The sequence below is a fragment of the Nicotiana tabacum genome, chromosome 18 (genome assembly GCF_000715075.1).
Source record: "Nicotiana tabacum cultivar K326 chromosome 18, ASM71507v2, whole genome shotgun sequence".
Lineage (NCBI taxonomy): Eukaryota > Viridiplantae > Streptophyta > Magnoliopsida > Solanales > Solanaceae > Nicotiana > Nicotiana tabacum.
This window is the reverse complement of record NC_134097.1, coordinates 44,454,266-44,476,897: the sequence shown is the minus strand read 5'-3', so window position 1 is coordinate 44,476,897 and position 22,632 is coordinate 44,454,266. Positions and strand designations below refer to the sequence as shown.

The window sequence follows — 22,632 nt, the reverse complement described above, 5'->3', positions numbered from 1 at the left end:
ATAGGGTAAATATAAATACTGTCTTAGGATGGAATGATGTACTCAACTCAACCCGTGTGCCTAACTCTCGCTGAACTGCTCTCCAAAACTGCGATGTGAACTGCATGTCCCTATATGAAATAATGGACACTGGCACATCGTGAAGGCGAATAATCTCGCGGATATAGATCTCAGCCAACCGCTCCGAAGAATAGGTAGTCAAAATTGGAATGAAATGCGCGAATATAATCAACCGGTCCACAATCACCCAAATAGCATCGAACTTCTTCAAAGTCCATGGGAGCCCAACTATGAATTCTGTGGTGATGCGCTCTCATTTCCACTCAGGAATGTCAAGCCTCTTAAGCAAACCGTCCGGCCTCTGATGCTCGTACTTCACCTCCTGACAATTCAAGCACCGAGCTACAAACTTCACTATATCTTTCTACATCCTCCTCCACCAATAGTGCTGCCTGAAGTCCTAGTACATCTTTGCGGCACCCAGATGAATAGAATATCGCAAACTGTGGGTCTCCTCAAGAATCAACTCACGTAGCCTATCCACATTGGGTACACAAATCCGACCCTGCATCTGCAACAACCCATCATCCCCAATAGAAACCTCCTTAGCATCAACGTAGTGAACCGTATCCTTAAGGACAAGCAAATAGGGGTCGTAGGACACTCTCTGATACGATTATATAAGGAAGACCGAGAAACCACACAAACTAGAACCCGACTAGGCTCCAAAACATCTAACCTCACGAACTGATTGGCCAAGGCCTGAACATCTGATGCAAGCAGTTTCTCACCAATAGGAATAAATGCTAGGCTACCCATACTCACCGCCTTTCTACACAAGGCATCGGCTACTACATTGGCCTTCCCGGGATGATATAAAATGGTAATATCATAATCCTTTAGTAGATCCAACCATCTTCGCTGCCTCAAATTTAGATCCTTTTATTCGAACAAGTGTTGAATACTCCGATGATCTGTAAATACCTTATAAGACACATTGTAGAGCTAATGCCTCCAAATCTTCAATGCATGAACGATGGCTGCCAACTCTAAATCATGAACGGGGTAGTTTTTATCATGAGGCTTCAACTGACATAAAGCATAAGCAATCATTGTACCCTCCTGCATTAAGACACACCCAATACCAATCCGAGAAGCATCACAATACACTTTATAAGAGCCTGAAGCTAAAGGCAAAACTAGAACTTGAGTTGTGGTCAAGGCAGTCTTGATCTTATGAAAGCTCTCCTCACATGCATACGATCACCTGACTGGAGCACCCTTCTGGGTCAACCTAGTCAAAGGCGCTGCAATGGACGACAAACCCTCCACGAAGTGACAATAATATCCAGCCAAGTAGAGAAAACTCTGAATCTTAATAGGTGAAGATGGTTTGGGCCAACTCTAAACCGCCTCAATCTTCTTCGGATCTACCTTAATTCCCTCACTAGACACCACGTGACCCAAGAACGCCACCAAACTGAGCCAAAACTCACACTTTGAACTTGGCATAAAGCTTCTCCTCCCTCAACCTATGTAGTACAATCCTAAGATGTTGTACATCCTCCTCCTAGATATGTGAGTACACTAGGATATCATCAATAAATAGTATGACAAATGAATCAAGATATGGCTGGAACACACTGTTCATCAGATGCATGAATGCTGCTGGGGCATTGGTCAGTCGAAAAGATATCACAAGGAACTCATATTGACCACAGCGGGTCCTAAATGCCATCTTCAGAATATCCAAGTCCTGAATCTTCAACTGGTGATACCCAAACCTCAAATCAATCTTAGAGAACACTCTAGCTCGCTGAAGCTGGCCAAATAAGTCTAATGCACGGCAAATTATACTTGTTCTTAATTGTAACTTTGTTCAACTACCTATAGTCAATGTACATCCTCACAGTACCATCCTTCTTATTCAAAATAGAATTTGTGCAACCCCAAGATGACACACTAGGCCTAATGAACCCCTTATCAAGAAGCTCCTGAAGCTACTCTTTTAATTCCTTCGACTCTACTGGTGTCATACGATACGGAGGAATAGAAATGGGCTGAGTGCCCGACACCAAGTCAATACCAAAATCAATATCCCTATCGGGTGGCATGCTTGACAAGTTTGCAGGAAACACATATGAAAAGTCTTGCACTACCGGAACAGAGTCAATAGTAGGAGTATCAGCACCAACATCCCTCACAAAAGCCAAATTTGACAAGCACCCCTTCCCAACCATCCGTTGATCCTTTAGATATGAAATCCCCCTACTAGAAACATAGTCTAGAGAACCTGTCCACTCAATACTACATAACCCCAACATCGCCAATGTCACGGTCTTAGTGTGACAATCCAGAATAGCATGACATAGGGGCAACCAATCCATACCCCGAATCACGTCAAAATCAACCATAATAAGTAATAAGAGATCAACTCCAGTCTCCAATCCCCCAATAGTTACCACACATGACTGATACATATGGTCCACAACAATAGAATCACCCACCAGCGTAGATACATGAACAAGCTAAACTAACTACTCATGGGGTATATCTAGATAATGAGAAAAATATGATGATACATATGAATAAGTTGAACCAGGGTCAAATAATATAGAAGCATCTATGTGGCATACTGAGACAATACATGTTATCACTATGGCTGAAGCAATAGCCTCTGGCCTGGCAGGGATAGCATAGCATCGAGCCCGACAGCCATATGATCGGCCTCCCTCTCTAGGGCAGCCTTTAGCTGCCTGAGCCCCACCTCGAGTTGGCTGGGCGAGTGGTGAAGTAATTGGTACAAAAGTCATAACCTGAACCCTCTGCTAAACTGGACCTCCAAAACGATGGGGACACTACCTCCACATATGCCCAAACTCCCCGCACTCAAAGCAACTCCGTGATGGTGGTAGAGACTAAATCGGACCCCAAGAACCAGAATAACTACTAGAAGAACCTGGCACAGATGAATCCTGAACTGACAGTCTTAGTAGGGAGGGCACTGGGAGATGTCTGACTCGGACGAGCATTGTATGCACCATGGCTAATTAATGCACCACGATGAACCAAACAAGCCATCTAATCGAGTTTATAAGGACGACCCCTGCTGTGATGGGACTACCCTCCAGAAGGAACACCACTGAAACCATCCAAACCATGATGCCTCTTGGCCTCCCTTTCCTCACGCTCCAGCCAACGGACCTGCTCTAGCTTCCTAATAATATCAACCACCTCGTCGAACCTAGCACCTGATGTAATCTTTCGAGTCATGACAAAGCACAGTACATAATTGAGGCCATCAATGAACCTCCTAATCCTCTCCCTCACTTCGGCAACCAACCAGATCCCATGACGGGCCAACTCTAAAAATCTTATCTCATACTGGGTCACGGACATACTCTTCTGCCATAGCTACTCAAATTGCATATGCAACTCCTCCCGGTGGGTCTATGGCACAAGCTTCTTCAAGAAGAGAACGGAGAACTCGTGCCATATAAGTTATGCAACACCGGCTAGCCTGCTCAACTCATAGCCCTCCCATCATCTAAAGGCTGCCCCCAATAGTTGAAAAGTAGTAAATGAGACTCCACTAGTCTCCAGAATACCTGCAGTGAGAAGAATCTGTTGGCACATGTCTAAGAAGTCCTGAGCATCCTCAGACTCAGCCCCACTGAATGATGGAGGCCAGAGCCTCCCAAACCTCTCTAGCCTCTTTTGCTCCTCGTTACTCATAGAGGGACCCACCTGGGCCTCCCCCGGCATGAGAAGTGACTGGTGCAACCTGAACTGAAACTGCCTGAGTAAGGCTAGTGCATACAGTCAATATTTGGGCCAAAGCCTCCTGAAGGCCTGGAATCACAATGCGTACAATTGGTGCCTGAGCTGGTCCCACTGGCTCAACCACATATGGGATCTTCTCCTGAGCTAGAGCAAATGGTAGCTCCACAGGTACTGCTCTGGCTGTTGTACAGCTGCACCTCGGCCTCTACTGCGACCTCGGGCTCTCGTGGCCCTAGCTGGTGGTACTGGTGGCCATCCACCCTATCCGATAACACTTGTCCTCACCATCTATAAGAGAATAGAATAGCAGAAGCTTAGTTTCCTTAATCAACAAATCCGCATGACAGGAATACAAGAAAGTGAAGTTTTACTAATGGTTCGGTAGCCCCTCGAAGATAATTATAGACGTCTCCCTACCGATCCGCAAGACTCTACTAAACCTGCTCATGACTCGTGAGACATATGTAACCTAGGCTCTGATACCAACTTGTCACGACCCAAAACTCAATATGTCGTGATGGCGCCTATCACAACACTAGGCAACCCGACAACCACAGATAACCACGTATTTTTAAATTGAAAACAAGATGAAACGGGTTTAACAGTGACAAATTCTCATAAATAACCGACAAGAAAATACTGCGACTCAATGCAAATACCCCAAAATCTAGGTGTCACTGAGTACATGAACTATAAGATGTCAACACAGTCAAACTACTAATAAAACTGTCTACAAAGATAGAACAATGCTAAATAACTAAAAGAAGAAAAGTTGAGGTCTGCGGACGTCAAAGCAGCTACCTCAAAAGTCTCCAAACAGATGATGCTCCAAATCTAGCAACCGCCGTGCCCAAAAGTACCTGGATCTGCACACAAAGTGCAAAGTGTAGTATGAGTACAACCGACTCAATGTACTCAATAAGTAGCAGGATTAACTTTGGGCTGAAAGCATTGACGAGCTCAGAAAGGTACAGTCCAAATCCAGATAATAACAACGTAGATATGTCAGGAAAATGGCAGTAGTAACTCAGAGAAAATCTCATAATCAATTTGTAGACAATTCAGAATTATAGACATGCTTTCAGGTATTTAACAGTCTGAGCTCAACACAGATAAAATATGCCGAGTATGACTAATATGGGTATGTTATATCTTGATATCTACCTGTCAAATATGCATGTCAACTGTAATGCAACACAATGATAAAGTCATATACTCATACTCTCGAAGTATTCATCCTCACTCAGCACACTCAATCACTCGGTACTCCCAATCACTCAACACTCTCAATTACTCATCACTCTCAATCACTCAGCACTCTCAATCACTCGGCACCTGTCTCGGTAGGTACCTACGCTCACTACTGGTATGTCAGACTCTAGAGGGGCGGATCTTTCCCAAGCGCTAATATAAGCCAATCATGACATGAATCAATAAAGCATGTTACGGCATGCAACCTGATCCTATAAGTATCACTCATAATCAGTCCCTCTGCCTCACTCAGTCCTCAATCTCTCCAGTCTCTCGGGCTCACAAATCTCATGACAATCAGCCCGAACAATGATAATATGATGTAACAATAAATGGCAACAGAGACTGAGATATGATATGCAAATGATAGATGCGACTGAGTACATAATTGTAATTTAAGCAAATAATTCAACAGCAGAAGTGACCTCCGTGGTTCCCAACAGAACAAGCATATAGTCTAAGCATAATTTCTAACATGGATTGAAGCTCAATTACTCTAACAAGCAGAAGTCTCATGAATAGCAACAACATTTGATAACTACACAGTACCATGGAAGCAACCGGGTCACAATTACCATGGTGCACGCCCACATGCCCGTCATTAGCATGTGCGACACCTCAATACCAACCACATAACACGTAGTTCGGGGATTCTTCAGTATCAATTCTATAAGTGTTACTTAACTCAAACCACGCAAACCTCTACTCCAACAAGTCCTTTACTCGCAAATCAGCCTCTGAACGACTCGAATCTAGCCACAAACAACTCAATACAATCAACACCAGCTATAGGAATCAATTCCATATGATAAAGCTAGATTCTTTAACAAAAGTCAAAAAGTCAATCCCGGGCCTACGTCTTAGAATCCGACAATTAACAAAATCCGAACATCCATTCAAGAACGAGTCTAACCATACCAAAATTACCTAACTCCAATCTCAACTCGACCTTTAAATCCTCAAATTAAAGTCTAAGAAGTTTCTACAATTTTTTCCAATTTTTCCAACCCAAAACACTATTTACATGGTAAAAAGAATGATAGATTCATGTATATTAACCAAATCTGAGTTAGAATCACTTACCCCAATCAATTCCTTGAAAATCTCTTCAAGAATCGCCCAAATCTGAGGTCTCTAGATCAAAATATGAGAAATGGGTTCAAACCCTTGATTTTGATATTTTAATAATCTGCCCAGTGATTACACATCGCGATCACGGATAACTCCACACGATCGCGAAGAACAAAATCCTCAGTGGCCAAAAATCCTTCTTCGCGAACGCACCCTCAACCTCGCGAACAAGGTGACCCAACTTTCATACCTAGGTGATCGCGGTCCTACTCTTGCGACCGCGAAGAACAATGCCTCTTAATCCCATACCTCACCTACCTTCTTCGCGGACGCGTTCATACACTCGCGTTCGCATAACACAGAATCTGAGAACTCCGTGATCGCGTCCACTATATCACGAACACATAGAACAAGTGCCCAGCTGCCAGAAAAGACTCTACGTGGTCACGAAAAAGGAAACAGAAGCACAGATATTAGCAATCCAACAAAGTCCAAAATGAGTCCGAACTTGATCCGAAATACACCCGAGCCCCCGAGACCTCTACAAATATACCAACAACTCCTAAAACATTATATGAACTTAGTCGATGCCTTAAATCACATCAAACAATATCAAAAATACGAATCGCACCCCAATTTATGCCGTAATGAAGCTAATGAATTTCCAACTTCTACAATCGATGTCGAAACCTATCAAATCAACTCCGATTGACCTCAAATTTTGCACACAAGTCATAAAATGACACAACAGGCCTATTCCAACTTCTGAAACCAAAATTCGAGCAAAGTAACCACAAATTCAACTCTCTGTCAAACTTCTTAACTCTCTAAACTTTTACTTTTCCAACTTTCGCCTATTCAAACCAAAATCATCTACGGACCTCCAAATCAATATCCGGATACACTTCTAAGTCCAAAATCATCCATCAAAACTTCATTCCAGAGTCATTTACACATAAGTCAACATCTAGTCAACTCTTTCAACTTAGGCTTCCAACCTTGGGACTAAATGTCCCAACTCATTCTGAAACATCTAGGGGTGGGCATCGGTCGGTTCGGTTCGGTTGTGAATGTTATCGGTTCGTCATATCGGTTTATAAATATGCTAAACTGATAACCAAACCAATAAGATATCAGCTATCGGGTATCAATTAATCGGTTATCGATTTTTATCCGTTCGGTTATCGATTTACCCGATAAGAATAATATATATCCAAAAAATTTATGTTTTTATTATAGAAATCGTGATCATAATGTTAAGATAAAAAAACTAAAATTTTGCTCTTGAGAAAAGAGAGATTAAATTTCAACTTTAGAAAAGAATACTTTCTTTGCATTTGAAATTTCCAATGATGATCTCAATTTTCAAAGTTATAAGTTAATAGGAGTAAGGAATAAGATATTCAATAATCTAATCTTACTAACTATCTCACTGCGGGCGAGCATAACTCACAGGAAAATAATAGAATCCTAATCTTATAAATACTAAAGAATCAGTGCAACAAAAGAAACAAATAGAAAAACTAAAAATCTAAACTTTAATTCTTTAAAGTTTAAAACTAAATCCTAACTGAAGAATTAAGATGAGAAATTCAGAAAAGTTTAAAACGTACTCTAAGGAGTAAGGTCTGAAGATGAAGAGTAACTGCCGAGAGAATTGAGAGAATGAAGCAATAACGTGGCTTTATATACATAGTGGGTAAAATTATAATTTTGTTAAAGATTATTGGGTTATCAGTTAAACCGTTAATAAAATTGGGCAAACCAAGACCCGAACCAATAACCCAATAATAAAAAAAATATTAAACCGTTATCGAACTATTTACCCAATAACCCGATATCGATAATACAATAGCATTTTATCGGTTCGAGCTATCGGTTATACCCGATATATGCCCAGCCCTAGAAACATCTCCGAAACCAAACCAACCAACCCGGCAAGTCACATAACAACAAACAAACACAGAATAAGTAATAAATGGGGGAACGTGGCTACGATACTCAAAACGACCTGCCGGGTCGTTACAATTAGCCGTTACTATTTTGTCCTGAAAATTTGAACTAAAAATCTTAGTATTCTAAAAAATTTAAATGAAAAATAAAAATTTAAAATATATTAGCTAATTCCTAAATAACTATCCTTTAGAGTGGCTATACGTTGTCATTCCAACAAAATAAGCTTTTTGGTGTTTGCACAATAAGCTTTTAAAACTAATTTTAATTGACTCCCGAAAATTAAAAATGGGAGACAATTTCCACTCCAAAATACATTCTTGGAAGCATCCCAGTAAAACCCCAACTTAACTTTGAAGTCAGTGTGTGGGTGTGGTAGAATCCGCTATCCCTCATAGATAGCTTCCCTCTCCTCCTCTCTCTCTCTCTGAGTCTATCATCAACTAATGTGCTGTAAAACATGAATTGAGAATAGCAGCAGCAGAATTCTCTATCTTGCAGCCATGGAAGGTTCTCTTTACCCAAATAGACCAATCTTGCCAGTCCAATCCACAAGGCCAACACCTTTACCTCCAAACCAGCGCCTCAAATTGAATCCCACATCCAATTCCCCTCTTCCACCTCTCAAACAACAGCAACAACAACATCCCCCTTCTTCTACTTCTTTCCCTCTTGATTCTCTTCTCCAACAGCTCCTTCATGTTTCCTCTAAAAATCCTCCAAGAACTATTAAATTTTCAAGAATTGGAAATACCCATTTGTCTTCTCTTCCTATTTCTTTGGAAAATCAAGAAAATGATGATACCCTTTTGGAGAATATGAGGGTTACTGTTCCAAAGTTGGAATCTTTTGGGGAGGATGATGATGGTTCGCTTGATTTTCTCCCTCTTAACTGTAAGTTAATGATTGATTCAATTCTTGAATGCCCTCTTTGTAATTTGAGCTCATTCTTTGATTCTGTAAAATTTGAGTTGCTTGAAGTTGATTTGATGAGTCTTTTAAAGGGGTTAGATGTTTTAGGTAAATGGGATAGTGCCATTCTGTTGTTTGAATGGGTTGTCTTGAATTTACATGTTGAAAATGATAAGCTAGATAGTCAAGTTATTGAATTTATGGTGAAGGTTTTGGGTAGGGAAAATCAGCATTTGGTGACTTCAAAACTGTTTGATGTTATTCCATTTGAGGATTACTCGCTTGATGTTCGAGCGTGGACGACTGTTCTACATGCTTATTCGCGTATTGGGAAGTATGACAAGGCAATTGCATTGTTTGAATATGTGAAGGAGAAAGGTTTATCTCCCACCTTGGTTACTTACAATGTTATGTTAGATGTTTATGGTAAAAAGAGTAGGTCTTGGAACAATATTTTAGTGCTTTTAGATGAAATGAGGAGTAACGGGCTTGAATTTGACGAGTTCACTTGTAGCACGGTGATAACTGCTTGTGGAAGGGAAGGGTTGTTGGAGGAAGCAAAAGAGTTTTTTGATGGGTTGAAGAAAAAGGGTTATGTTCCGGGAACGGTTGCTTACAATGCTTTACTCCAAGTGTTTGGTAAGGCTGGAATGTACTCAGAAGCTTTGAGCGTACTGAAAGAAATGGAGGAGAATAATTGCCCTCCTGATTCAGTGACCTATAACGAGCTGGTGGCAGCTTATGTGAGAGCTGGCTTCCTCGAAGAAGGAGCTGCTCTTATAGGCACAATGTCACAAAAGGGTGTAATGCCAAATGCTATTACTTATACTACAGTAATAGATGCCTATGGTAAGGCAGGGAAGGAGGATCAGGCCTTGAGCTTTTTCAAGCAAATGAAACAATCAGGTTGTGTTCCTAATGTTTGTACATATAATGCAATCCTTGGGATGCTGGGAAAGAAATCTCGAGTAGAAGAGATGATGGATATGATATCTGATATGAAATTAAATGGCTGTGCCCCAAACCGAATTACTTGGAACACAATGCTTGCGATGTGTGGAAATAGCGGAATGCAAAAATATGTAAATCGCGTTTTCCATGAGATGAAAAGCTGCGGTTTCGAGCCTGATAGAGACACATTTAATACTTTGATCCGTGCTTATGGCAGGTGTGATTCTGATTTTAATGCTGCAAAGATGTATGATGAGATGATTGAAGCAGGATTTACTCCATGTGTCACAACATACAACGCGCTTCTTAATGCCCTTGCTCGTCGAGGTGATTGGAGAGCAGCTGAATCTGTTTTCTCAGACATGAAAAGTAAAGGCTTTAAGCCCAGTGAAACTACTTACTCTTTGATGCTCCATTGCTATTCCAAAGGAGGGAACGTGAGAGGTGTGGAGAGAATCGCAAAGGAAATTTATGATGGTCATATCTTTCCTAGTTGGATGCTTTTGAGAACCCTCATTCTTGCAAATTTCAAGTGTAGATCTCTCATGGGTATGGAGAGAGCATTTCAGGAATTACAGAAAAATGGATACAGGCCAGATTTGGTCATATTTAACTCCATGCTTTCCATATTTGCAAGGAACAAGATGTATGAACGTGCTCACGAGATGCTGCATTTAATTAGGGAGAATGGTCTGCAGCCAGATCTTGTTACATATAATAGTTTAATGGATATGTATGCTAGAGCTGGTGAATGTTGGAAAGCTGAGGAACTCCTTAATCGACTGCAGAAGACTGGAGGAAAGCCAGACCTTGTATCATATAACACTGTCATTAAAGCATTCTGCAGACAAGGTCGTATGGAGGAGGCTGTAAGAATTTTCTCCCAGATGACGGATAAGGGAATTCGACCTTGCATTGTTACATATAATACATTTGTTGCTGGATTTGCAGCTCGAGGAATGTTCTCCGAGGTAAGTGAATTGATCAGTTATATGATCCAGCACGAGTGCAGACCAAATGAGCTAACATATAAGACTATTGTTGATGGTTACTGTAAAGCAAAAAGATACCAAGAAGCTATGGACTTTGTGTTGAATATTAGGGAAAAAGATACCACTTTTGATGAAGAATCCTTACAAAGATTTGCTTCTCGAGTTAGGGGAAATGTGGAGTCATGACTTAATAATTCCCTGTGCTACCTCACTCTTTAATAAATTGAGGTCCAAGTTTATTGGTAAACTTCCATTGAAGATTGGAAGAGAGAGAGAGAGAGGGAAGAACTGAGGAAAGTCCGAAAACTTCCTTAACTCGTTATTTTGCTTCTATTCCCTCCCTTCCTTTAGCTATCAACCACTGAAGTTGCAACAATTTGATGGGAAGGGCAACCCAAGATAACACACGATGATCTCCTTTTCTCATCCTAAGTTTTAACTTGCTTTATAGAGACTCCCAACATAGATATGAACGAAAGAACTACAACGTTATGATTGTTCCATCATCGACAGCTCTGTGTATAAAGTACTTTGCTATACAATTGAGGTGTCACTGCAAGTTTCTACAAGCTGGCACTAGACCAAGTTCTCAGGATGACTTGGATTTTGTAAGAGATATAGGGTTATGAAACCTGAAATTGAATATTGCAGCTTTCTTTTTGTACCATTTGTAGTTTCACTTTCACATGGATATAATAAATGTCATTGTATTGCTTCTGATAGACTGCTTTGTATATGCTTTGCAACATTCTTTGTTCATTCAATTTTAAGGTCTCCAATTTGCTTTAGTAACAATTAATCTTGCGAATTTCTCATCTATGGCATTTGGCTGGTAACAAGTACCAGTATATATTTTCTTCCAATTAAGCTACTCATGCTGCAAATACTTCAAGCACATCCGCAAAACGTGCTTATAAGTAAAAAGAACGATTGAATATCATCCCATAATTGCGTTATACAATTCAAAGTATCCAGCTATTAAAGAGTAAAAAGGAATTAACCAAAAAAAAAAAAAAAAACCAATGAAGCTTTTGATTTAATCGTTGAAATTCATTGCTAGAGTACACGATATTTCAATAAGCTTGCTTGATGAATGTTATTTATAGAAAATTAATATCGTTTGTGCAAGCGTTAATTAATTATAAACACTAAGGAAGGTGATTTGCGGACAGAACCAGAATGTATTGTCGCCATGAAAATGGTAAAAGAGAGTTTTCAATATTGAGAATAAAAGTTATGAACGATTGAACGTTTAGTTGACAGTGTTATTTCTGTATTATTTTAATACGTAAATCCTTATACTTATGAACAAGGTAGACTGCTTAGATAAGTAGGCTACTATCCGACTAGTAGGACATGCAGTTCTACTTCTGCCTTTTGCGAATGATGCAAAGTAAATGTACGGAAAATACTGGACCTTTGGATTCGGATCTCTGTCTTCGAATATAAAATCCTTATCTCTTCCGGTTTGCTTAATCTTAGCTAGCGTTTCGCCATAGATTTCCAAATTTATTTTGAAAAATCTGATTTGGGTGAAGTTTGGTTTGAAGATGAAAATGTGTTTGGACATGAGTTTTCAAAACATATTACTTACCCTAGAATTCGAATAACAATTAAACTTATATTGTGATTTTAAGGATATGCGATATTATCAAATACCAATTGATAAACAAGGAACTAAATAGATAAATTAGAGAGTGAAATAAGTCAAACCAATATGCAAGCCACATCTCGACCTCGAACTATGACAGTCTCGAGGTGGATTGTAAGAATAGCAAATTATAAGGCAACTCTGATGAACAGTAAGCAAGAAAGTGATGAACGTATATTTTCTTATCAGTGAACATTATCCTACAAATGAATGGGATCCCCCTTTATATAATAGGGGAGTCCTAAATAAGGTACACTTCTAATTACAGTAGGAAATCATATTTGACAGTTGTCTAACCGCTGAAGATCAATCCATTCCGAAATTTACGCCGTGATATCCGGCCCATTGCGGGTATCACACTCTTTCCGTTAATGAATCATAACGGTATCATCTCGAAGCATGCCTTCTTATAACATCGGTAAATGATATCGACCTCGACATTGGAAAGGAGCTTCGACCCCGAGCTCAGTGTCCTGGCCTTCCGGCGTGGTATCGCTTTTCCCATCGAAGAACAAAATCGGGTAGCTCCGATTTTCACCGTATACAGATAGTCCCCTCGTTTTTAAGAATAAAATGATAAGAAACGACTTGAGTCTCGATTTTCTGGAAGCCCCGCTAATGATATCATCCCCGTGATGTAAGCGCTCAAGGTGTCTGAAACATCCCGTCGGTTCGGTTCCCCAAAATATTAAATGCTTGTCAGTGACGGTCGGCCACTAGCACCACCTAACCATCGCCGTGAACCTATAAATATTTGAATCAAAACTTTACTTTTATCTTCACCAATTTCTCTAAGTTTCTTCCTCTCTCCATTTCTTCTCTTCCACCGCCTGTTGATTCGATCTTTTAGGGCCAAAACACCAAACTCCACATCTTTCCGCTTCATCCCATCTGAACCAATGGCGAAAACCTCCAAAACCGTCCCTCAAAAGGAGAAAACCTCTTCTTCTTCTTCTTGGCCAGCCGGTAACAAAATGCCGGTGGAGCCGGCCCTTCACGAGATTGTTCCAGGCCCTTGTGTCCTAAAAAACGACTTCAAAGTTGAGAACCCTTCATCGGTCTCTGGACGGTATTAACACGTATGAAGGTATATTTGCTCGATAATGGCTAAACAACTCGAAGCCGTGAAAGAAGACTGCAACTAGGGCCTCGAGGTCGTGGTACAGATCCCCCCGTGAAGAAAGCATCACAACTCACGTGGAGAGGTCTCTAAGTGTTTACACTTACCCCTTCACACTGGGTCCTCTTGACCCAGTCATCGTCGAATTTTGCAAGGTGTACCAGGTTACTCTCGGCCAGGTGCATTTCTCGTTCTGGCGCATAGTGATTATGCTCCGCTTCTTCTCTGGTAAGGCCAAGGGATTGGAATTCATCCTCAGCCACCTTATATGGCTGTATCGACCAAAAATTTATCGAGGATTAATCAAGCTTCAACGCTGATCAACAAAGTCCTTTTTTGCAAGCATCGACGAGGACAAGGACCGAGGTTGAATAAGCGGGTTCGTGCGGGTAGGGACATGCGACCTCATCCCCGAGGAGAAGTTGTAGTTCCCCGAGAAGTGGAACCCCAAACGTAAGTGTTAGCCATTAATCTTTGTGCTTTATGTTTTGCATTGTGTAACATTTTCACCTGTTATGCAGCAATTGCCTAGATGCCTCACGTGGTCCCCGACCTTGAAGACTGGGTTCGGAAGCTGGATGCAACTTTCTCCCATGCCGAGCGCTGCTGGCGTGACTTGGCAAGGGGTAGATAGGAGGCTAAAAACCATGGTAAGTTTACCCTGTATGCTTTCGTTGTCTTTTTCTGTAACATTTTCTTTTACATATACCTGAGTCCCTTTTACGTAGTCCTCAGAGACGTCGCTGAATTGAGGCCGCCCCCCCGGGGAAGAGGTGGTTCCCAAACCGGCCAAGGACAAGAAAAGGAGAAGGGGCCTTCCGCCACCCCGAAGCCTAAGAAGAGTAGGGCTCGTAAGCTGAAGGACGACTCTGCAGCTCTGTGTGCCGGTGTAGCCCAAAAGCTATGAGATGAGGAAGGGGAGGGGGAGGACGCCAGTTGTGAGCTAGTGTGTCAAAAGAGGGGAAGCGTCGAGGCTTCTAAGTTAACTGGGTCGATGATGGACGAGGAGACTCATCCTCGGACCGAAGGGATCTCGGAAGTTACTCCGAGCAAAGTCCCTAAGTCATCGGGGGCGGAAGAGATTTCCTGCCATGACGAAAAAACAACGAGTGTGCCCGACGGGTTCGGTAGTAGGGCTCTTCAGAAGGGAGAGAGTTCCTTAAGTGACTTGCATGGGGCAATCACTATCGATGATTCGCCACCCGGCCTTGAATTTTTCTGAAGGGCAGTTTCGGGAGGCTCGAGCAATGGAGACCCCTGATGTGGGAACGACCCATGATGGGGAAGACATGTTCTGCATCTATCTTGTGGGGGTCGATGATGTTTCCGACCTAGATGCATCAATGGTTTTTGACGAGGCCCATCGCATCCTAAACCATGTAAACTTCATTCCCTGTTATCACGTTTGATTTTATTTTCTTTTTGCTGACTTTTTTCCTTTCTACATAGGCTGTGATGCTTCACCGGGAAGCGTTCAACAAGTCCCAAGCCGAGCCGAGTCGGTGTGAGGCCGATCTCAAGAGACTTACCGAGGAAAGGGATGCCCTCAAATACCTCTATGTGAAGAAAGAATAGGAGATCAGGGACCTCCAAGCCGACTTGGCCCGGGCTCGTAAGGAAGAAGGTGAGCTAGATACGCAGGTAACAATCATTTTGAAAGAGTATGGTCTACTCGACCCAACTGTGGAGGGTAATACTTCAGTATCTCAGTTGCAGCAAAAACTGGAGAGGATCGAGCTGCTCCGAGGGGAGGTCGATCAAATCAAAGACGACTGCGATCGATGGAAGGAGAACATGGACCACCTTGTTGCAGAGAAAGAGGATGCCTTGGCCAAATTATCATTAGCCGAGGTCCAACTTCGGGGCATCAAAGAGAAAAGTTCGGCCCAGGCCAAAATGATTGAGGAGCTCGAAGCCGAGCTTGCTGAGGCCAAGGCAGAAGTCGGGGAGACAAAAACCTTGGTTGACAAGTCTATAGCCGTGTACTTGGCTGATGCTGAGGCTGCTCAAATGCAGCTAAGGGAAGCTTCCGATCGAGAGAGACGGAGAAATGACTTGGCAAGGTGCCAATCTCGGAGGGAGACCTCAAGGAAATCCACGCTCGAGGTTATGACCTCTCTAAGGAGATAACTCAAGCTAAGGCACTTAAAGCTGATGCTAGGTTGCTTCTCTCCTCCGATGATGATGATGACAACAAAAGCAGCCAAGACGGGTCCGATAACGATAAGGGGACCGACGGAGAAGCTGCTCCCGAGGGAGAAACCAGCCCCGGGCATAGTTAGGATATGTTTTTTCTTTTTTGTAAGACCTCTGTCGGTCTCATGCATATATCTTTCTTCAAATATATAAAAGAAAGTTTCTCTTGAACACCTTCCCGATATTTATAAACATGTTTTTTGCCTTGTAAAATTTTTAGCACAATCTTATGCTTTGAACGGTGTGTTTGAGGTTTTGTCTCGGGTGGTTTCCTCGAAGTCACCATTGTCGAGTTCGAATAAGGTTCGAACTTTAAAGCATAGACACTTAAGGGTTTGTTTCAGATAACGATGAGTCCCCGAGCCATAATTAAGTTATTGTTTATTTGGACTTGGGATAGTCGAACCCTTGGGTTCGGATGGAGTGAGAACAAGATCTCAAACTCTAAGTGTATTGGCCCTTAGGCTTCTTTAGATCGGGTCGATATGGCCTCTAAAAGATGGATACTATTCCCCTTATTTGGCTTAAAATACTTAGTGAAAATTTCTTTATGCCTTAGCATGTATTTTTTACCCATTGGGTTTTTTTAGGGTTCAATGTCGATTGAAACCCTTCTGCTTTTTGTGCCTTAGCACGTTTGTGTTAAGATAATTTGATACCTCTTAAGGTTTTTTGAGGGCTAATTTTAACGAAGCCATTTTGATTATTTGCCGAGGGTATCCTTTTTTTAACCTGTTTCTCAAAGAATTTGAAGGACTATTGTGATTGTGGGATTTGGACGTCTCCGAGCCGCATTACTTTGGCCGTAGCCTTTGGGTATGCCTCTTGGGCTTATTTCCCAATAACACTTTAAACTTGTTCGAAGTGTTAGCCCGCGAGAATGATGGCCTTGGACTAAAGATCGGGGGGTGCCTTTTTGAGGTCTTATGAATTCGAGCTTAGGTAACTCGAATATGTCGATAGTCCCTGAGTGTTCGAGGTATATTTTCGCTTGGCCCTTGAGCCATTTCTCAGAAAATCATAAGTACGAAGCTCGTATAGTAGAAAGTTTTATTTGAGACACAAAGTGTTTGATAATGAAATAATGCTTCTTGAAATAATTTATACATGCATACATGTTTTGCCATCGGGGCTTGACTAATCTATATGAACACGGTTCATTCGAACGTTTGGCCCATTACAAAGTTTCTCTATCAAGACCCTTTGATATGAAGTATTTTTCTCGAAAATATAACCACCGAGGGTGATGCCCCCCCAGTATTCGAGGTTGATTGAAAAGAAGCCTTGGATAGTGTTGAATTTTTCTTAGGTAGCACATAATTGTTGCCTCGTTAAAAACCTCGCCGGAAAAACCAATTTTGGATAAAAACCGATCTAAGGGAAAAAGAGTGCAACGCGCGCTTTAAAACCTAAGGTCTTCGTGTTGAAGAGTTTTCTCGACGTCTTCAATCGAACACCTACAATAAGTTAGTATCAAATACGAATGGAAAAGGGGGAAAGTCATACCTTAGCAATCATACCGTTTGAGGAGTGATACATTCCAATTGTTTGGTAATTGTTCTCCCTCCATTGTGCCAAGTTTGTAAGATCCCTTTCCGATGATACCGAGGATCCGATATGGTCCTTCCCAATTTGGGCCTAGTTTCCCTTCGTTTAGGTCTCGAGTATTGAGGGTGACTTTCCTTAGAACTAAGTCCCCGATTTCGAAATGGCGAAAGTTAGCTCTTCTATTATAATATCTCTCAATTCTTTGTTTTTGTGCAGCCACTCGAACAAGCGTAACTTCTCGTTTTTCATCCAAACATTCGAGGCTAGTATTCATAGCCTCGTGATTTGATTCTTCCATCGTATGTCGAAATCTGAAGCTAGGTTCCCCGACTTCGACCGGAATCAATGCCTAGGAGCCATATATTAAGGAGAACGGGGTTGTCCTCATACTGGACTTTGATGTTGTTTGATATGCCTAAAGGACCTCGGGTAGAATCTCTCTCCATTTTCCCTTAGCGCCATTTAATCTCTTCTTCAGATTCTGAATGATAGTTTTGTTCGTTGACTTGGCCTGTCCATTTCCACTTGGGTGATACGACATCTATAAGATCCTTTTTTATTTTATGTTCTTCGAGAAACCTCGTTACCTTGCTGCCGATGAATTGCTTTTCGTTGTCGCATACGATTTCGGCAGGTATCCCAAAGCGGCACATGATGTGATCCCAGATGAAGTCTATGACTTCGTTTTTGCTGACCTTCTCGAAGGCTTGTGCTTCCACACATTTTGAAAAATAGTCAGTCATAAACAAAATGAATTTAGCTTTACCTGGAGCCAATAGTAGAGGGCCGACGATATCCATCCTCCTTTTCATGAATAGCCATGGGGACAGGACTGAATGAAGTTGTTCTCCGGGCTGGTGGATCATCGGTGCAAACCTTTCATATTTATCGCATTTCCGAACAAACTCTTTAGTGTCTTTTTCCATGCTATCCCAGTAGCACCCTGCTTTAAAGATTTTGTGAATCAAAGATTCGGCGCCAGCGTGGTTCCCACAAGTGCCTTCATGGATCTCTCGTAAAACATAATCAATGTCCCTCGACCCTAGACATACTGCCAATGGTCCATCAAATGTCCTTCTGTATAATATTCCATCTTCATCCAATATGAATCAAGAAGCTTTGGTTTGTAGGGCCCTCGACTCTATAGGGTCCGATGGCAGTTTTCCGTTCTTCTTATATTCAACATATTTATTCCTCCAGTACCAGGTCAAGCTTGTAGAGTTTATCTAGGCATGACTCTTCTCGATCACAGATCTCGATAGTTGGACGACAGTCCCCGGGCTGATCTCATCTTCCTCGACCGATGACCTTAAATTTGCAAGTGCATCGGCATTATTGTTTTGTTCTTGAGGTACATGGTCTAGAGTCCACTCCTTGAAGCGGTGCAAATTTACCTACAGCTTGTCCAAATACCTTTGCATTCTATCCTCTCGAACCTCGAAGCTTTTGCTTACTTCGTTCACCACCAATAAAGAGTCACACTTGGCTTCAATGACTTCTGCCCCCAAGATTTTAGCTAGCTCGAGACCTTCAATCATGGCCTCGTACTCGGCCTCATTTTTAGTCAACCTAGAAGTTTTGATAGACCGTCTAATAGTGCTACCTGTGGGCTGCTTCAAAATGATGCCTAGCCCGGATCCCTTCACATTAGAAGGACCATCTATGAAAAGGGTCCATACCCTCTATGATGTGCCCGATTTTAACAAAAGTTCCTTTTCAACTTCAGGGATGAGGGATTACGTGAAATCGGCCATGAAGTTCGCTAAAATTTGAGACTTGATGGCTGTTCAGGGTTGATACTCGATATCGTACCCACTGAGTTCGACGCCCTATTTGGTCAATCGGCCCGATAATTCGGGCTTGGTGCAAAATATTACAAAGTGGGTAAGTGGTTAACACACATATGGGGTGGCACTGAAAGTATGGTTTTAACTTTCTAGAAGCACTTATCAGTGAAAATGCTAATTTCTCTAAGTGTGGATATCAAGTTTTTGCTTCTCCTAAGGTTCGAAGTACAAGTAAAGTTTTTCATCTACCTTTGGAGTGTGAAGCAGTGGTGGGCTCGATAGGTATCACTTTAGCTCCTCTAATACTTGTTGGCACTCCGGGTCCAGGTGAAATCACTCTTCTTTTTGAGCAAGGAGAAAAATCTGTGGCTTCGCTCTGACGACCTTGAGATGAATCGGCCTAAAGCAACTATCCGTCCAGTCAGCCTCTACACAGCTTTTACACTGTCCATGATGGTGATGTCTTTGATGACCTTGATTTTATCGGGGTTGATCTCAATCCCCCGGTTCGATACCATAAAGCCCTGGAATTTGCCCGAACCGACCCCGAAAGCACATTTCTCGGGGTTGAGCTTCATGTTATATTTCCTCAAAATCTCAAACATTTCTTGCAAATGAGTCAAATGGTCCTCTGCTCGCAGGGACTTAACTAATATGTCATCAATATAAACTACCATTGACTTACCTATTTGTTCTCCGAACATTTTATTCACTAGGCGTTGGTAAGTAGCTCCCGCATTTTTTAGCCCGAAGGGCATTACATTATAACAATATGTTCCGTACTTGGTGATAAATGAGGTCTTTTCCTGGTCTTTCGGGTTCATTTGAATTTGATTGTACCCGTAATAGGCATCGAGAAAGGTAAGGATCTCGTGGCCAGCCGTGGCGTCAATCATCCAATTGATATTAGGTAGTGGAAAAGAATCTTTGGGGCATTACTTATTTAAATCATTATAGTCTACACACATTCTAAGTTTGTTCCCTTTTTAGGGACTACAACTACATTGGCTAGCCATTCGGGATACTTTACCTCCCGAATGGACCCTATTTTGAGAAGTTTAGTTACCTTTTCCTTTATGAATGCGTGTTTTACCTCGGACTGGGGCTTTCTCTTTTGCTTCATCGGTTTTACCCTGGGGTCAAGGCTCAACTGATATATTGTTATCTCCGATGGGATCCCTGTCATGTCTAAATGGGACCGAGCAAAACAATCCATGTTATCCATAAGAAATTGAATAAGCTTTTTCCTGAGTTTGGGGGTTAACCCCGTTCCCAGGTATACCTTTCGCACAGGCAGGTACTCGATCAATATAACCTGTTCCAGCTCTCCGACCATTGATTTGGTGGCGTCGGAGTCTTCGGGAACAATAAAGGTTCGAGGGGTCAGAAAATCCTCCTTTTCCTCTACTATCTCCCGCTTTCCCGATTCGATCGAGGCTGGAGGCTGTGATTGTTATTTGGATTCCTGTTTACCTTTGATGCTCGACCTTTCCGAAGTTGATAGTGTTGATATTGGTGCTACCTCATCGACCCCAAATATTTCCTTTGCAGCATGTTGCTCCCCGTATACTATTTTTATGCCGTCTGTCGTCAAAAATTTCATTATTTGGTGGAGAGCGAGGGGACTGCCCTCATGTTGTGACTCAATCACATGGAATTTTGTATCTTGAATGGTTCCAGCCACACTCACCAGAAAAATAATCTCCCCTTTAATTGTTTCACTGCCCATGTTGAAGCCGTTTAAGACCCGGGTTGCGGACACGATTTGATCTTGTAGGACGAGTTTCTCCACGACCCTCGATCGGATTATCTTTGCTGAGCTACCTGGATTCACTAAAACACGCTTAACTTGAACTTTATTTAATAAGATAGAAATTACCAGAGCATCGTTGTGTGGCTGAGAAATGCCTTCTGCTTCTTCGTCATTGAATAATAAGGAGCCCTCAGGCACATAATCTGGGGTTCATTTTTCCCTAGTGATTGAAACCTTAGTGCGTTTGAATATGGGTCCTGTGGAACATCGGCCACACCGACGATCATATGAATGACATGCTGGGGTTCCTCCTGTTCATTTTTCCTATTAGCGTCCCTTTCTTTGAAATGATTCTTAGCGCGATAATTGAGGAACTCTCGAAGATGACCCTCATTGAATAGACAGGCTACCTCTTCCCTCAGCTTCCTTCAATCCTCGGTTTTGTGACCATGTGTTCCATGATACTTGCACATCAAATTTGGGTTTCTTTGGGAAGGATCGGTCTTTATGGGTCTGGGCCACCTAGTATCTTTGATCCTTCCGATTGCCGATACAATTCCTGAGGCGTCGATGCCAAAGTTATACTCCGATAACCAAGGTGCCTCAACGGGATCAACATGCTTATCAAAACCAGTTTTGCTCATAAGTCCCGGAGAATTCTTCCCTCGATCGCTTCTTCGATCATTCCGAGGTGGATTGCGTCCTGAACTATTTTTCCTTCGATCTATGGTATACGGTTGATATCTTTCTCTGTTCGACCTTGGCTCTCTGTCGATGTCCCTCTAGGTTTTAACTGCCAACCTGTTTGGATGTACTGAATCGGAAGGGGCTCCTAATTGGTCGTCCTCGACCCTAATCTTCGATTGATATCGATTGTGCATGTCTGCCCAAGTTACAGCCGTATACTCGATCAAATTTTGTTTCAACTGTCGTGATGCTATCAAACTCTGCTCGTTTAACCCTTGGGTGAAAGCTTGAACGCCCCAATCATCTGTGACCGGCGGCAACTCCATGCATTCCATTTGAAATCGGGATACGAACTCCCTCAGCATTTTGTTATCCCTTTGTCTTATCTTGAAAACGTCCGATTTTCTTGTTGCGACCTTTATGGCCCCGGCGTGTGCTTTTACTAAAGAATCTCCTAACATGGCAAATAAGTCGATAGAATTTGGTGGCAGGTTGTGATACCAAATCATTGCTCCCTTTGATAAAGTTTCCCCAAATTTGTTCAACAAAACGGACTCGATTTCATCGCCTTCTAAGTCATGTCCCTTTATTCCGCACGTGTACGAAGTGATGTGTTCATTAGGATCGGTGGTCCCGTTGTATATAGGTATATCAGGCATACAAAACTTCTTAGGAATGGGCTTCAGAGTCGTACTCTGAGGAAAAGGCTTTTTCACGAACCTTTTTGAATCCAAACCCTTTAAGATCGAGGGTTCCCTCGGTATCTGATCAACTTGGAAGTTGTATGTTTCCACTTTTTTATCATTATCTTCAAGTTTCTTCTCTCCCGACTTAGTTCTTTTGGTGAGCTCCTCGAGAATTTTCATAATTACAGGATCAGTCCCTAATCTGTTACCATTCGACCTCTCAAGCATTGGCTCGGTACGACAAGTGATTTCCGGTTCAACCACACTCAGAGTTCTGTGTTGACTTTGAAG

The 22,632-nt window shown here is 42.0% G+C and overlaps 1 protein-coding gene across 1 annotated transcript; it reads left to right on the top strand.

Moving 5' to 3' along the window:
* The first annotated feature begins 8,379 nt into the window (after nt 1-8,379).
* On the top strand, nt 8,380-11,705 carry LOC107816237 (uncharacterized). Its single transcript, XM_016641936.2, has one exon. It carries the CDS (start codon nt 8,562-8,564, stop codon nt 11,097-11,099), a length of 2,538 nt encoding a protein of 845 aa, XP_016497422.2. The 5' UTR covers nt 8,380-8,561; the 3' UTR covers nt 11,100-11,705.
* Nucleotides 11,706-22,632: the final 10,927 nt, after the last annotated feature.

Excerpts from the sequence above, each read along its gene's own strand:
- LOC107816237 (XM_016641936.2), top strand. The coding sequence starts at position 8,562 with ATGGAAGGTTCTCTTTACCCAAATAGACCAATCTTGCCAGTCCAATCC.